The sequence below is a fragment of the Platichthys flesus genome, chromosome 16 (assembly GCF_949316205.1).
Source record: "Platichthys flesus chromosome 16, fPlaFle2.1, whole genome shotgun sequence".
NCBI classification, from domain to species: domain Eukaryota; kingdom Metazoa; phylum Chordata; class Actinopteri; order Pleuronectiformes; family Pleuronectidae; genus Platichthys; species Platichthys flesus.
This window is the reverse complement of record NC_084960.1, coordinates 9,315,878-9,331,605: the sequence shown is the minus strand read 5'-3', so window position 1 is coordinate 9,331,605 and position 15,728 is coordinate 9,315,878. Positions and strand designations below refer to the sequence as shown.

The 15,728-nt window shown below is 42.4% G+C and overlaps 1 protein-coding gene across 2 annotated transcripts; it reads right to left on the bottom strand.

Annotated features, from left to right (window-relative positions):
- Window positions 1–389: 389 nt before the first annotated feature.
- Window positions 390–15,728, bottom strand: usp36 (ubiquitin specific peptidase 36). Of its 2 annotated transcripts, none has more exons than XM_062407874.1 (20): window positions 15,631–15,728; window positions 11,526–11,791; window positions 11,187–11,408; window positions 10,317–10,427; window positions 8,544–8,646; window positions 8,377–8,444; window positions 7,690–7,760; window positions 7,494–7,576; window positions 7,255–7,366; window positions 7,026–7,166; window positions 6,618–6,718; window positions 6,396–6,534; window positions 5,925–6,287; window positions 5,182–5,406; window positions 4,608–4,732; window positions 3,817–4,503; window positions 3,218–3,432; window positions 2,714–2,905; window positions 2,512–2,627; window positions 390–2,406 (listed from the first exon to the last, which is right to left on the bottom strand). In XM_062407874.1, the coding sequence occupies exons 2-20, from the start codon at window positions 11,776–11,778 to the stop codon at window positions 2,275–2,277; spliced, it is 3,459 nt and encodes a 1,152-aa protein (XP_062263858.1). In that variant the 5' UTR covers window positions 11,779–11,791; window positions 15,631–15,728; the 3' UTR covers window positions 390–2,274. The 2 variants fall into 2 exon arrangements, with proteins under 2 accessions (XP_062263858.1, XP_062263859.1); XM_062407875.1 differs by having other exon boundaries at window positions 4,608–4,678.

Genomic DNA, 15,728 nt, shown 5'->3' with positions numbered 1-15,728 from the left:
ATCCGCACATGGAGATATTAATCCTGAAGTTATCAGCTTGCTTTTGTTTATCATCGTAAAATGAATCGTTTATTTTTGATGATTCATTTTACTTAAGTTTTCATTATTTGACAGATATAGAATCTTATCTCATTTAATCTGAAGCATTTTGCATTGTAATGTTGGCCTGTATAGTCCTTCATGGTTGACGAGAACATACAATGGCTGTCTCTTTTGCGCAGTGAAATATAAAGTGACATTTATCACTGATATTTGTTATCCAATGCAAAGATAGAGGAATTGTAATGATGAAAAAATAAATATATGCTACCGTGGTCTTATTTGTGTCTTAAGTGGGAAAACGCTTCGGTTAACCAACTTTCCGAAGGCTTTAAGAAAACTGCAGGATGTGCTCACAAAAGTCACAACTTTATTGCACCTTTATAGTATAACTAGTGTGGTAAGAGCCACTTTTCATTATGAAAGGTCTCCTCCTTGGTCAGAAAAGGTGGTGCAAAATATAGAACCATCAATGCAAACATGTGGACCGTCCGTTCACAATGGTAAACGTTCCTCTAAGTGAGAGTCACACCTTACAAGCACGTCCTATGGAAATCAGTCAGTCGTGGCCTCTCCTGTACTGTACACACTACAGTGACATAAGGAAGGTCTTGCATGAAAACAGACAACTCTCTTTTACACAAATGAACAAACACATTTGCAGATAAATTCTCAAGTTAACATCCACCAACTGATCCAAGTATTAGTAGCACATTAAAGATCTGTCTTTTCTTTTAAATTATATATTTATAACATCATATTCTATACTTTTTTTGTAGCCAATTCAAGGCAACATCTCTAGAATGAATAGAAATGCATGGGCAAACCTTTACAGCATTGGGAGGGAAACACAGGTAGCACAAGATGGACTGTACAGTCTTCTACACTGGCAAAGCGTTTTGTTGCGACGTTAGTTTCTCTATACGCATCTGTGTCTGGATTGGTGCAAGATGATCCCATGGTTTCCACACCTGAAATACTCAGTATAAAACAGTTTCTACAGGATGTACAGGATGCAAAATGGTGGTTTGTCATTGTATGAAACGGTGGGGGGGAGGTCTGAACGGAGGTGAAGATGCGATACAGGATGTCTGATTCCTGAGTCTCAGCCCAGTTTGTAGTGTCACCAGCATGAGCATCAGAAAATTGCATAGAGATACAAAGGGGGAAATAAATTATTAGCATGTGGCAGTCCCGGTCTAACACAGTGCCCTGAAGTAAAAAATGTAACCCTTTTATTTCAGTACATTGGTTCTGTGGTGAGGTTGGTTACAGAGTGGAAAACATCCAGAAAGAGCCTCCGCCCTGTGGAACTGGTGAGATGAGCTACAGAGTTGAATAGCTGCACAGTAGAAAATAAATGCTCTTGTCCGATTTCCTCAAGCAACCACAACGTCTCCTCTGCAAATGAACGTTGCACTAATGTGTTGATCTTCAATGTTTCCAGTGAAAATGTTCGGCTGAGCACTCATTTGTGGTCTTAAATGTATCAAACAAACAGTACATAACATGGCATACAACCAAGAGAACAAAAATAAAAACAAACTTACTGTATAATGTTTCTGAACCAATTTAAACCCTAATTTTACCAACAGGCAACATCTGGTCTTTTAAAAAACAAACCATAACGCTGATGGAGGTATAAAATAAAATAAAATAAAACATTTTGGATCATTTCCATTTAGTATCATTTCAGGGGCGAAGGATCTAAAAAAGGTCACTTTTTTAATGTCCAATTAACTGAACCCTTGCGTCTGCAAAAGCAACAGGTTTTGCTCTAAAACAGATTTACTGAATTGAATTCCATTGTTATTCAGAGTTGCAGGGCAATAACTGAGGCTCACAGGATGCCAACATACAGTAATTCATGTGGCATGGATGTGTGAGGCTTTTATGTTAAATACTGCATGGATAAAAAAAAAAAAAGAAAAGCTTGAGCCACCTACTAATGCGTTTCTGATTAAAAAAGGGGTAATGAGTTGTTAAATCCAGCTATGATGAAGACAGTCTTCATGTTGGTTAGTTGGAACTTGATGGTGAAGGTGCTGTCAGTCAAACAGTTAACAGTCTGCTGTGCTGCATTTGGCTCAATCCTATTCTTAAATTTGGGTCTGAGGTGAACACAAGATAAAAAAAAGTTTAAAAAATAAGAAGAAAAAAAAAAAGGTAGAGAAGTTTGGTATACAGTATTGTCTCAATATCCAGTCGGCATGATCTCGACAGCGCTCTGGACTCTCAGCGCCGGACTCCAAACACTCTCTTCCCTCCGGGTGTCACAGACCACTTGTTCCTCCTGTCCTGGATTTTCTGGAAGATGCTGCTGCCACTCCTCCAGCTTTCTCTTTTATAGTTCTTTATTTTCTTCACCTGTTTATTTAGAAGGGGGGAAAGGTGACAAAGTGAGAAAAGAGGAACTCAAATTTAAGAGATTATTCTTACAATTTTCTGTCCCTGTTTTTTTCCCCCACTCACCTTTCCACTGTCAAAGTCTTCATCCCACTCATCGATCACAGTGTCGTTCTTTGCGTGGTGTACGTCTTCGATGGCATCTCTACTGATCGCAGATGCGTCTCCATCCCAGCTTAGGACTAGAGGACACAAACAAAATGTGTAAACGCATACAAAATCGTTTGGATAAAATTACCATTAAGTATGCAGAAACTCAGTTTCTCACCGCTGGCTCCGTAGGCCTTATCTGTGGCGTTCTTCAGCAGCTCCTCTACCACAACACTCGTCTTTTTTCCATCCCAGGCTACGGGAGCAGCACGGTTCGTAGATTTATCTCCTAACTCACTTCTATCAGCCGCTGGAGCCTGGCTTCGTTTGTAGCCGTCCTTCACTTGGCTGTCCCACACCACCACTGAGGCTGGATATGAATAAAAAAAAAACATAAAATAGCACAGATTAGGCATTGATGAATACGACATTGTCAAAATGAAATTAGATGAGGAAATGAATGAAAATCATGCTCTCTTAGTGTCATTGTGAAACGACCGGTCACTCGCATTTAAGGCTGAGAGGCTGTGGTCGCGCTGCAGTGATTTTTGGCAAATGGCTGATCAGTATAGAAGGATATTACATGTTTTGTGTTGGCGCAGCAACAAAGTCACACATTTCACACTGTAGATGGCACAGCGTGAACCTACGTGTGTGTTCATCTGAGTCCACGCTCACGTACCTGTGCTTTGTTTTCCCAGTTTGTCATTCTCTGTGATCGTCTTTTCGGAAAGGGGCTCCGCCATGTCCCGCTCCTCATCTTGCCCGTTTGAGCACCGCCTGCTCTCCTCCCACAGTCTCACTTCTTCTTTTAGACGCTTCTTCTTCTTCATCTTTAATTTCTTTTTCGACTCTCCCTCGTCCTCCTGAACAGCTGCAGCCTTCACCTCAGAATTGCTGTTGGGGAAAAAAGTACTTTAAGGAAATGTACTTATTGCAAAGCGTTATCTTTGTATATTTGTGATCATAGATGAAATGTCATGAAGCACCTGCACTTGAGATTTTTAGATAGGAGGGCAATAATAATAGTGAGGAACTAGAATAGCTTCATTGTGGTTGTATTAATCCGCTAACCAGAGCAATTTTCATGCACATATTTCCTCATACTTTCCCCCACAGATTGAAATAAGGTCTCCGTGACCTTTGACCTCTGAAATATATAACTTTATCTTTGAGTCTAAGTGACAACTGATCAAAAGTTGAATTTAATCCCTGAGGCAGTCCCTCTAGAGGCCAAAACAGCGACACAAAGACATGTATCAATAAGAGCCGTCCACCAACCTTTCTGATGCCGAGCATGTCGATGTTGTGTCCTGCAGGGCCTCCGTCAATTGCATCTTCTTCTTTTTCTTCTTCTTCTTCTTCAACAACCCAGAGTCCCCTTCCTGTTCTTTCTGAGGTGACTCACCCTGCGTTGGAACTGTGGAATTGGACTGAGGCTTGGACTGTTCTGCACTGGGATTGGACGTTAGACTCCACATGCCGCCCTGACACCAATCCTCCTCCTGATTTGTTGTGTCCAGATGAGACGAGACGCACTCCCTCTCCTTCGCCGGGTCTTCGTTGTCAGTCTCCCTCTTTCGCTTCTTCTTTTTCTTCTTGCGCTTCTTCTCACTGGCTGACTCCACAACAATGGCCGGTATCACTTTAGCCGGAGATGTCACTGGCTTCGCGTCACCCTCCACTTCCGAGTGGCGCCGCTTCTTCTTCTTCTTCTTCTTTTGGTTGACCTTTTCAGCTGAAGGGCTGTTGAGGTCTGGATCTTGGACCGTGGAGCTGAGGTTGTTGGAAGACTTGGGGCTCTTTGGGCTGGGACTGTGAAGCCCGTTGGTTTTCGGAGAAAGGCTGGCGTTTGGTTTTTGCAGTGTGGAGTGAAGAGACTGTTTCTGAGGGCTCTGCTGTTTGAAGGAGCCACTTGAGTGGACAAAAGGCGATGACTGGACTTTAGGGAAATGGAATGGACCAGCTCTGAAGAGAGAACAAGGGATAACATCTGAATTTACCCTGCCAATGTCATTTCACATGGACAAATCTTTATTTTATGTGTGTTTTCCTACTGTCGCATTTCGTACCTGTGAGCGTGAGAAGGTGAGCCAAAGGTGGGGGGATTAAGTTGATTATGATGTGTGAGGTCACCGGACAGCTGGCGTGACAAAGGGGGCAGAGCATCAATGTTGCTCGGACTCCGGTTGCGAGCCTGCAGTTATCGACATAAATAAAAACTTGGTGGTCTAAAGAAAATAGCCATGAATGTGACAAAAACAAGGAAGAGAATCAAATAAGGAAAGGGGGTGATTAAAAAATGTATGGCAGGAAAAGATGGAGGGAGGAAAACAAGGAGGAAAGGGTATGGCAGAGAAGAATTAGAAATGGTTAGAAAAAAAGAAACTAAAAAAGGAAAAGAAGACAAACTCTAAACAAGTGCTACCGTGTGGTTGATTAGACAGGAACACTGGAGAAATGACACGTTACATACAGCAGAAAATAAACTTGGAAAAGGAGTTTACTTGCCTTCATAAAACTACAAATTGAAATCAATGGTCAAATTTGGGACAGCAGTGTGGAGTAAGGAACAGGAAACCAAGGTATCATGAGCTTGTACAAAGACAGGAAGTGGTGCTGCTGTGGATGGACAATGAAGTTCACCTTCTTGGCTGACAGGGCCAGTTTCTTGGCTGGTGGAGGTGACATGGTGCTGGTGGCTTCGGATGTGATGTTGTTGAGGGCTGGGGGTTTTATTTTCGCTGTCTTCTGCTCCTCCGTGCTCTGAGAACGCTCCACACTCTTGGCTGGAGACGACAGGCCGTTGGAGCCTTTCCGAGGGGTGGAGGGCGTCTCTCCTACCGGCGCACTTTTGGTAGACAAGGAGTCCTGGCAGAAAATAAGGCCCTGGTTAAGCTTCTGTGCATCGCTCAGCCACAAAACAGGCACATGGATTAAATATAAGAAATGATCACTATTTTTTGAGACTTTATCAAACCTTGAGGGCCATGGGAAAAATAATTGAAACCTGACAATACTTTTCTAAATTACTGATGGTTCAGGCTACAGATCTACACAAAGCTCTTCCACAGCATTAAGAAGCATTTACCCTTTTTCATGTTTTGGCTGATCTGTGCCACAGACTCACAGTTTTATGAACACCTTTCATTTAATATATGGAATTTGCATCTAAATGGATAAATGGTAGTTATTCCATGCCCTTAAAGTGTTTTTTTTCCAGAACCAATTTCTATATGACAAGGATTTTATATAAGAATCTGTGTCTTAAAGCTCTCACATCTAGTTTATATAGTAATTCTCTTTGCACAATAGAATTGATCAGATAAGATTGACCTCGATCCTGCCTCTTAAGATTTGTGTTTGTTCTTTTTCACTGCCAACCTTACCTTAGATTCAGAGGTGTCGGCAGAGGAAGAGTCAGACAGAGACTTAAATGAGGTAGATGCCGCAATGCCTCTGCCCTCGCCACCTTGCTTCTTATCTCCCTCCGTCCTGCTGACCCCGTTGTTGGAAGGGGTCGGAGTGCTGCTGCGTGACTGCACTTGGTTCTGGGGAGACGGCTTCTTCAGCTTCTTGAAAGGTTCGTCGATAACGGTGGGTCCACCTGGCGGCTTTGGTGGGCCACTGGACGATGAAGTCCAGTTGGAGAATCTGGGCTGTGGCTGAGAGCTCAGACCGTTCCTGGAAACGGGCTGGCCCAAACCACCATCCACAGACTGGATCTTACGCAGTTGTGCAGGCTCAAGTTTCTGTCAGAAGGAGAAGTTGCACGAAAATCATTGAAAACCGCTGTAAAAATAAGGCACATCCTTTACCAATATACCGAAAGTTTTTATCAAATGACTGATGTCTTATACCTTTGTGACCTGCGGGGAGGAGAGAGGCCCGTTCAGGTTGGCCCTCTTTATTTGATCAGACGACGTGCTGTTCTTCCCCTGATACAGCATCCCCTGTTTGGTGGTCTGACCCTCTCCATTCTTTTTAGTTTCAGGGATCCTATAAGACATTGAATTGAATTAAACATCCAGGAGGAGCAGATAAGACATCTTTTCTGATCTGTTGCAGTGCTTCAGTCTTACCTCAGGTAGAAAAGAACATAGGCCTGCTGGTTCAAGACCACTTTGATGTTACTAGAGTGCACCATTGAATCATTCATTTGGTACCACTGTCCGTTGCTTGCCTGAGAGAAAACAATTTGAATTTTCATCATAAAAGTTGATACTTCTGTAAAATACATATCAAATTATTAATACAAAGAAAGAAAATGTTAATCCATGTTTTACATTCCAAAGATAGAAATGCTTTAAAAAATAAGAATCAAGACACAATTGTAATTTTAAGTCTCTTTTTTACATTCAGTCTTAAAACCATTTCCCTCAGTTTTTGTTTGCCTTTAGTGTCCGTTTCTATGACAAAGAAAATCCTCCAAAAATCGTTGGGACTTTTAAATAACTTAGCAGAAGCAAATGTGCATCTAGTCGCCTCACCTTAACATAGCAGTAGTAGTGGCCAGCGTGACAACTGTACCCCGAGTGCACCAGGACAGCATAGAGGCCATACATTACAGGGTCGCCTGAGCTCTGAGACATGTAGGGGCGGATGTTCAGGAATTCTGGGTATCCGACATCCTGAAGAAATAAGATGGTAAAATTAGACACACTGAGAAATGAGACAGTTCTTTCAAACGGTGGACTGTTTGAGGATTTCCTTTTTAACCTTTGTGATTTTGCCACCGCTGAAGTTGGCGAACCTCTTAAGTGAAAGAGTCAGAACGTTGGATGGTCGATGGAGCGTGAAACGTTTGGTTGCTGGCACTTTCTTTTTGCACCTAGAGAGGGGAAAAAAAGATTGAACCCAAAAAGGATGTGAATAAATGAATATATATGTATATAAAAAAATATTTTGATGTTCTGCTCTAATTAAAAATGTCACGGACTAGAAAAAGTGACACTAACTTGGCACACATGTAGGCATTCTCTCCGCATAACACGTCTGGTTTAACAAACAGCTCCAGGGCTCGCACAATGTTTGCCGCTTGCTAAAAGACAATAACAGAAATCTACTGAGTTCTGTTGAAGTTAAAATGAACAATGATCAAGTATTTCTGTAATATTTCCATGAAAATGAGACATTAAACTCTTGTGAACCTACCCGAATCTCCACAGCGATGTCCAGGTAAGGGTCATACGTGTCAGACACACTTTTACAAATAGAGCATTTCACTGAGAGACAAAAGCGAAAAAACAAAATCTGACTTTGTGACTTGGGGTCATTTCTGGAGATAGAAAACCTGTTTATGACAAAGGTTCACAATAGGGGTTAGTACTCTGTTCAACTTTTATGAACCACATGATATCAACTGTTATAACTATGATGAAATCATTTTTGCATCTTACAAACACGTTAAAGCTTGCAGATCTCAAATCTCATGGACTATAAAAGTATCAACACTTACTGAGTCAGTCAACACACCAATGAGATGTATGAGGTTTCGAGATTATTTAACTAATGCTGAGCATCAGAAAAAAACAAAACGAGACAGTAAAAGAATTAAGCAGTGAGACCGTAGAGAATGACTTGCTAATTTCCCCAAACAACGTTTTCACTGGAGGCATCTTCAACCATGACCAGATCCAGATGTGCAGTGTGGTACCTCAGCTTTCAAACTACAGCAAGCAGTTTTCACAATAACAATTCTGTTGACATTGACATTAGACCTACTGACGTCTGCAGGGAAATGGATTAATCGTGCAATACTTAAAGTATTAAAGGTGAAAATTCATGTTAAATTTTCGTTTTCTATTGGTTAAACATTTTTTTGGCGAACATGGTCAATACCTCTTGACCTGAGGTAACCTCCAAAGATCTGGTGAACCAGCGTTGTGGCCTGGGTCTGCCTGTCTAGCCTACAGACAGGAAGTACACAAATAAAAGATCAAATTATTAATCATAACATAAACAGAAACTTATGAGACCATTTATAAATGATATTAAAACAGCTTTACTTGGGGTAGCCATTGAGACAGGCTTTCTGCATGGCATCGATGGTGTACCGCAAAAATTCATGGGCATCCTCCTGGCTTCCAAAGCGAAAATGTCTGGCAATTTCTGTGGGAGACAAAAGTGGATTTTTAGCTTTGTGTTAATCCCATGTTTTTAAAGGTGCTTTGTAACAATTACTCAACACTGAGTCAAAGCAAAAATATTCATGCACCTCTAATTGGCAGGTTATGATCATTGTAGTGAGTTCAATAAACTGACTGACCACTGACTGGTCAAAGTCAGTCTCTGTTTAGTGGTGGTCTGCGGTAGCTGAGGCGGTAGAGTGGTCGTCCTCCAACCTGAAGGTCGGTGGCTCGTATACCAGCCCAAGCCGAAGCGTCCTTGGACAGGATGCTGAACCTCGAATGGCCCCTCATAGATGTTGAATGCACTAATTGGAAGTTGCTTTGGATAAAAGCGTCAGCTAAATGATATGTTATGTTTTTTTTGTTGTCACAGACAAAAATATCAGCATCATCACTTATGCTTTGTTCTGTAAACACTGTGTAAAACTGCATTTTCACGAAACAACAAAGTGAGGGGAACAATGAAAAGACAAGTGATCCACACAGTTACTGCCACTAGACAGCTAACTGAAGGTCTTTGATTAAAAAAACACTCATACAGTATATTAGAGCAGGTTACAGTGGGAATTTATCTATTAAAGGACATTTAAGCATGGCCAACAGGCACATTTATAAAGTAATAATCAGTAAAGATTAAAGACTACTCTTTCGTGGGTACTTAGAGGCCTCTAATGTTTGTACCTCATGCAACTCAGACAAGCAGTTCAATAATGATCTAATAAAAAGCTTACAGTCACTTAGTGACTTCAGCAGCCTGATGTCTCGTCTAAAAGACTTACATTAGAGCTAATGCAGCTGTGCCTTTGCTGTTATTTCCTAATGGAAAAGAGGGGAAAGTATGAGCTGGTTGGTCATCAGCACATTCCCAGCATAGCATTCCTGCAGATTTATGACAATGAGTCACCCTTGAGTGGGAAGAAGGACTAAGAGACCATGCTATTGACCTTTTCAGGGAACTTAAGAAAAGAGGACGCCCTGAAGATTAGAAATGTGTTGGCAATACACTGCAGGGCTGTTGTTTCATTCTTACAGACTCCCTGCTGTGAGATCCTGCAGTGATTTCAGCATCAGTTGTAGAGGCTTTTCGATTTTTATGTTATGACATTGTGCTGTACTGTTTTGATGGGGGGGGGGGATGCTGAGCACATACGTGGATTTTTTTTCCAACAACTAAATAAATGGAGAGGGACATTCTGAAACTTGTGGGGTCATGTTTTGGTGGGGTTTTTTTTAAAAGGGGACGGACTGTACATGTTTGTGCTAAAGCTGCTCCTCTCATCCTGCAGTCACAAGGAGACAGAGAGGGCATTGGGGAGGGAGAGGAGGGAGAAGGGAGGGAGCGGCTGAGGGAAAAAGAGGCGCAGGAGGTGGAGACTTGATTGCAGCAGCACATAAGCAGGCAGGTAGGGAGGGAGGGAGGGCTCATGTGAGACTACAGCACAGTACCTCACCATGTCAAGGTTTAACTTACACCTCGTCACTAACCCTGCAGCCACGGCACTCTACTTAAGCACTGCAGTTACTGGCTGTCGTCACATGGGACACTGTGGCCTATTGTTGCATCATTTAGCCTCTGGTAATATTCAACCAAGAAGGTGGCTGAGATTCCTGACATAATCCCACAGTGTTGAGGGGTGGTCGCTTCCTTACTTTTCAGGTCTCTGATGAAGGAGACGGGCTTGATGGCATTGCCTGTGTTGGCAAAGGCTTGGATGATATGGTTCTGCATTATACAGATCATACAAAAGCCTGGCTGGTGACCTGAAACACAGACAAGAGCAACGACACAAATGTAAATCTAAATTCCTTTAGTGGACGATGTTTTGTTGTAGAAGAAGAGAAAGGAATAGGGAAATGTTTTGGAGGCAAGGGGCTAAAAATCAGCCTGACAGAAAGTTCATCACAATCCATTTTAAGGTATTTTTCATCGAATATTAATAAAAACTGATTATAAGCCTTGAATGTGCAGTTTAGGTAGAAAAGTGAGTCTCAATAACATTCTGCCCTTCAAGGCATTTAGAGACATTTTACGCAATTTCCAAGGCTTAAACCACTTCCAAGTCTTTTTCACTTGCAGGTCTTGAAAATGTATTTATCTATTCTGATTCTATTGAATGTATTAAAGGTTATTTAAATGCAGCTTCATCTGGAAGAAGAAGAAAATAATGCGTTTTTGTCCAGTTTCAGTGCTTATTTGTACAAACTAAAAGGTCAGTGAGTTTTAGTTTTCTTGGCTCGTTTGAAAGGATCATAGACTGTTGAACGAGTCGGGGCCTGAATACAACAATCAATATAAAGAGCATAAAGCAGCTGTTAGTTAGTTCTTCTGAAGCTGCTTGGGTTTCTATTTCACGGTGACGTTCAGTGAAACATGTCTGCATGCAGATTAACAGATGCAGGCTAACTGCCTTTTTCTAAACTTAAACCTATGTGTCCCCATGCAGTGTTTAGGAAATAATAAATAGGGATTGTAAATGTTGTGACACTGACAGCATTGAAGAAAAAGAGACAGGCACTCACAGGCACGGCTGTGCTCCTTTGAGAGTAAATAGTTGGCAAGTGGCGGGGTGTAGGTGAGACATTGCACTGTGGAGTTGAGGAAGCAGGTGTTTCCCAGGTTGTGGAGGCCGGCTCCCACCCTGAACACACGCTCCCATTTGAGGGTAAGCTTGTTTCCTGGAAAGAGCATCTTCTGTGGACCGGGGATCCCATCGGTCTGGCCACCAACCATGTTCTCTGAGACTGAAACAAAGTGTGGTCAATTTTGTGACACATCAAAAATAAATCATGATCTAAGCTTTTAGAACATAACCCAAATCACAAAAAGGTACATTTGGAAAATGTCTAAAGAGAGCTTACCTTGCCTCTTAATTTGGAGAGGCTCTGTTGCCTTCTGCCCTGTAGCCCCCTCATTCCTGGGATTGAGGATGACATACTTGTTCTTTAAGCTATCCAGTTGATAAGAGAACCCCTTGCTGGCAGGCTCAAACTCTATCTTCTGCAAAAGGACCTTCTTGGCAGAAGAAGCCAACAGTTTATTAAGGTCACCCTCATCTCCAGTCTCCTTTCGGCCGGGTTTTAATGCCTCCTTGAGTTTATCCACTATCGGCATTGTTGGAACATCACTGCAGAGGAAAATAGACCAGGTGTCACGTGTCATACATTTTCTTTGAACAGTCACATAACATGAAGCCGCACTAACAATTAATAAAGCTGGTTCACCCAAATTCCCCAAAGGGATCTATAGCAAGTCCTCTGATCATGGCTACACCCCAACGCTCCTCACAGTACTGTGGGGTTCAAAGTGGTGACGATACAACTTGTGTTGATCTAATTAATGTTGAAATAATCCGTCAGCTAAGTGTTTATTACCACCCCTGTCTGGTTGTGCTACCTTAGGTACCTCTCCAGGCCACATATCCTGACGTGGCTCCACAACAGATATGAGTGCATCCGAGGAGCCAGCTGGGTCTTGGCAGCTGTCCCCACAGTTATGCAAGCATCAGACGTTGAGAACAGAGGGTTGGGTGTGTGAATGAGATGGAAGAGGGCACGATCATTGAGAGGACATGAGGTGTAAGCAGCTGCTGTTAACTGACAAGCCAAATTCCAATACATCAAATTCATTCACACCAGTATTTTCCTGGATACCTTGATTCAGTAATGCGGCGTGATTCCTACAGTACATTGTGTCATCAGTAATATGAGAGATGCAAAAAAACGGCTAGACAATAGGAATGCATTTGCATCATTAGCCGTCAGTTACCCCCTTTAAATACAGTGGAGCTGAGAGCACTAAAAGGGCCATTTCAGTTCAGATAATAGTGTGTGCACATTTCCACAGCAACCCTCTGCCAGAGCCGGTCCGGTGAATGACTTCTGACGTGTCATTTTCTACAAAAGGCAGCAGGCTGACAAAATGTTTTCAGTGCTGACTGAGCAGTGAGTAAAGCAATCATTCAGTCCCCCTTTTGCCTCAATCTACTCCCGGTGTTGTCAAGGTGCCCCGAACACAACACAACCCCCACCGACAGTGAAGGCAATGCATCATGTACATTTTACTGTACTGCACTAAAAAACACAACACCAAAAAGGCATGGAGCGGCATAAGTGTTGTGCTCATCAGAGTGGGCAGTGACGTCATGAGGATAGAAGGAGGCCTGAACAAGCATTGTACGAACAAGGGCATTCTGACCTTCACTTGCTGCTGATACTGATACGACTAAGAAAGACACAGAGCACAGCCACACAGCTAACTGCAGTGATGCTACCGCTAGGACCAGGCAGCATTGTTGTTGTATTTAGCGGAATTCAGGTGTTTGACTTGATTATAAGGTCGCGACAATTTGTCATTTTATTATTTCACAGACAGTTTTTAATGTTCACACTTATATATTAAACGTCTCAGCAGCTACACTGACAATGAGCCAATGTTTAGATCATTTGAGGAATCTACTCATAAATCTAAGTATCAAAATTAGCTGAGCCTACCAGTGTGGACATCTGTGCATGCTGCTGCTGTAGTTTGACAGGCCTGCGGCTGCACTTACTCTCTCTGCAAATCTCCATGTATCGATAACACTGCCGATGACTCAGTCAAATCCCCTTATGTCCAACACATACTGACACGGTTAGACTCAGGTATTAATATATAACCTTACACTTTACTTAAAACACTGTTCACTTAAACCACTGCAAGTAATTACTCTGTGATTAATATGTAAAAACTGTAATTAGATGTTTTATTTGCAGGCTTAGATACCAGTGGCTGCTTTAATATGGCTGCTTTTAGATATGAGCCCTGAACTCTGCAGTTCCTCCGTATTTACTTCGGAGGAGGTGCAAGTGTGAAGGCAAATGTCAGAGTGAGAAGATCCACAGTTTCTGACGACTTTCTCATCCTGGCCTCCTCGTATAAAGCCTGTAGAAATCCAGGAGACATCAACGTCTGGATTCACCACAAGCGGGTGGGGTTATTTTTTACGGCAAAAATGAAAAAAGAACAAAAATAAATCAAATATCTCCAGATAAAAAAACGGTGACACACACGTTAAAGACACCAAAGAAGATGTCAAGAGGGTTAGTGGTGAAAAGAGCTGACGCCGGGCCTGTGAATTGTGAGTTAATACGTCACTTCCTGCCTCTGTCTGCTGCACCCGGCTGCTCCGCCTCTCTTCTGAATAATGCTGAGGGTTTGTTGCTGTTGTGAGCGTGTCTGTGCAGAGAACCTCTCGCTGTGTCATGCATGTGTGGAAGGCAAACTCTTGGGAAAATTCCGTAACCAAACTCCGGATTTTAGTAGCAGGTCATGTCAGAAAACGTCTTGTTTTAGTCATCTTGTAAAACTGATGCAGTAATCATTAACTCCTAGATCTAATGATGCAAATACAATTAATCGTTCAGCCCTAACGTAGACTCAAGAGTCATCATTTTTATTCATCCTTATATCCAGACTCCTAACAATATCTAATCTTACCAGCTTTCTGAAGCACTTGCGTTTAAAATATATAGATTTTATGTAAGTGACAAAACACCTGCAAATCCCCCCCCAAAACATGTCTTGTATTGAAGTGAAAGAGCATCTGAAAGTTTGGGTTGTCCTGAAATTTTAAACACAAAAGGTATGGTGCTTTTGTGTTGTTTTGTCTTGAGGTTATGATTAAATCCTTTCAGGAAATAAGTATCAAAATAGTTCCCCCCACCTTGGTCAATAAAAACTAAACACACTTAGTTAAGGTGTGGTGATTAGAGCTGTAACAATGAGTTGATAAATACATGTACAGTCCTTGGGTCTCTTGAAAGGGACTACATAAATGCAAGATAGTATTACTCTTTGGCAGTAAACTATGCGTCTCAGGGTTTTGCACAGTTGGGATCAACAAAAACCTTTGTTTAAGTCTTCTACGGTTCTCTGCCATTTTATTTACAAAACAGCAAATGTTTGGCCGTTTAATAGTAATATCACCAAATACTGATATTACATGTTTGTGTCCATATCACTTCAGATCACACAGGGTAAACTACACCTGAGTGACAACAGTGGGTTACATGTGATGACTTCAAGAGCTTCCAAAAACATTGTAAATATGATATAGAAAGGTCGAATCCAATGGCGATGTACAGATCTTTGGATAGATGATTTACCCAGACAGATTTAAAACATTACTTTTAATTTAAATAGTCAACTATCTTTTAGCCAATGAATGATCAATACAACTGATTTGTTGGCACTACAGCCACTGGATCTTCTCATTGTAAAACACACACTCACACAAGTCAGCCACGAAAGGGCAAACACAGTTGCTACAACATGATTATTTACAGGAGCACCTGAACGCACATGTGTTCACTCGTGGATTGCAGATGGGGGACTTTAGAGGGAGCGCTTGAAGGCAGCACCGTTACTGCTGTCACTTCTAAAATCCCTCTATTAGTTTAGTTAGTTTTAGGCAACTAGTTAGCTCCCTGGTTCGGCCGGTTACCACTTCTCCGGGTTAATAACCATCGTTATAAACACCTAACAGCAGCGGGGCAGCCTCCTCCACACAGGCTGGACTCTGCTCCCCGCACCAGTCATCTTAGCTTCAAATGCTAACATGCTAACCTCAACCACAGCTAACATCGACCGCAAAGGTCTCGAGTTCAGATATAAGACGTCGCGGTCACCTTGACAAAGACATGCAAGCTTCTATAATGGAGGATTTGTATTTATGCTGTCGACTGCGTCTTATTTCGCAGTTTTTACGCGCTTGACAGCGGCTGTAGCGGTTTAGCCTTCGAGCTAGCTTAACGTGGCGAGAAGCCTCCGTCCTCGCTCATTGCAGCAATGTGGGTTAGCATCTCTGCGTCCAGGTGGCTAACGTCCCCCTCAGCCGCCACATTGCGCCTGTCTGCCCGACAACATCCAGCTGGACACAGCCGCCGACGCACGGCGCGTTTACCCGCGCGACATCGGTTCACTCACCTTGGCCACAATCGTGCTAAATCGTTGACGGTAGAGCGCCTCGCTTCCTCAGCTGTAGCTTTCCGATCTGCTATTTTCGCCCATGCTGCATTATCAGA

Coding starts and splice junctions, on each gene's coding strand:
- usp36 (XM_062407874.1), bottom strand. CDS start 11,778: ATGCCGATAGTGGATAAACTCAAGGAGGCATTAAAACCCGGCCGAAAG. Junction 11,409..11,525: donor TCTCCAAATTAAGAGGCAAG/GTAAGCTCTCTT, acceptor ACTTTGTTTCAG/TCTCAGAGAACATGGTTGGT. Junction 6,535..6,617: donor TATGTTCTTTTCTACCTGAG/GTAAGACTGAAG, acceptor AATGTCTTATAG/GATCCCTGAAACTAAAAAGA.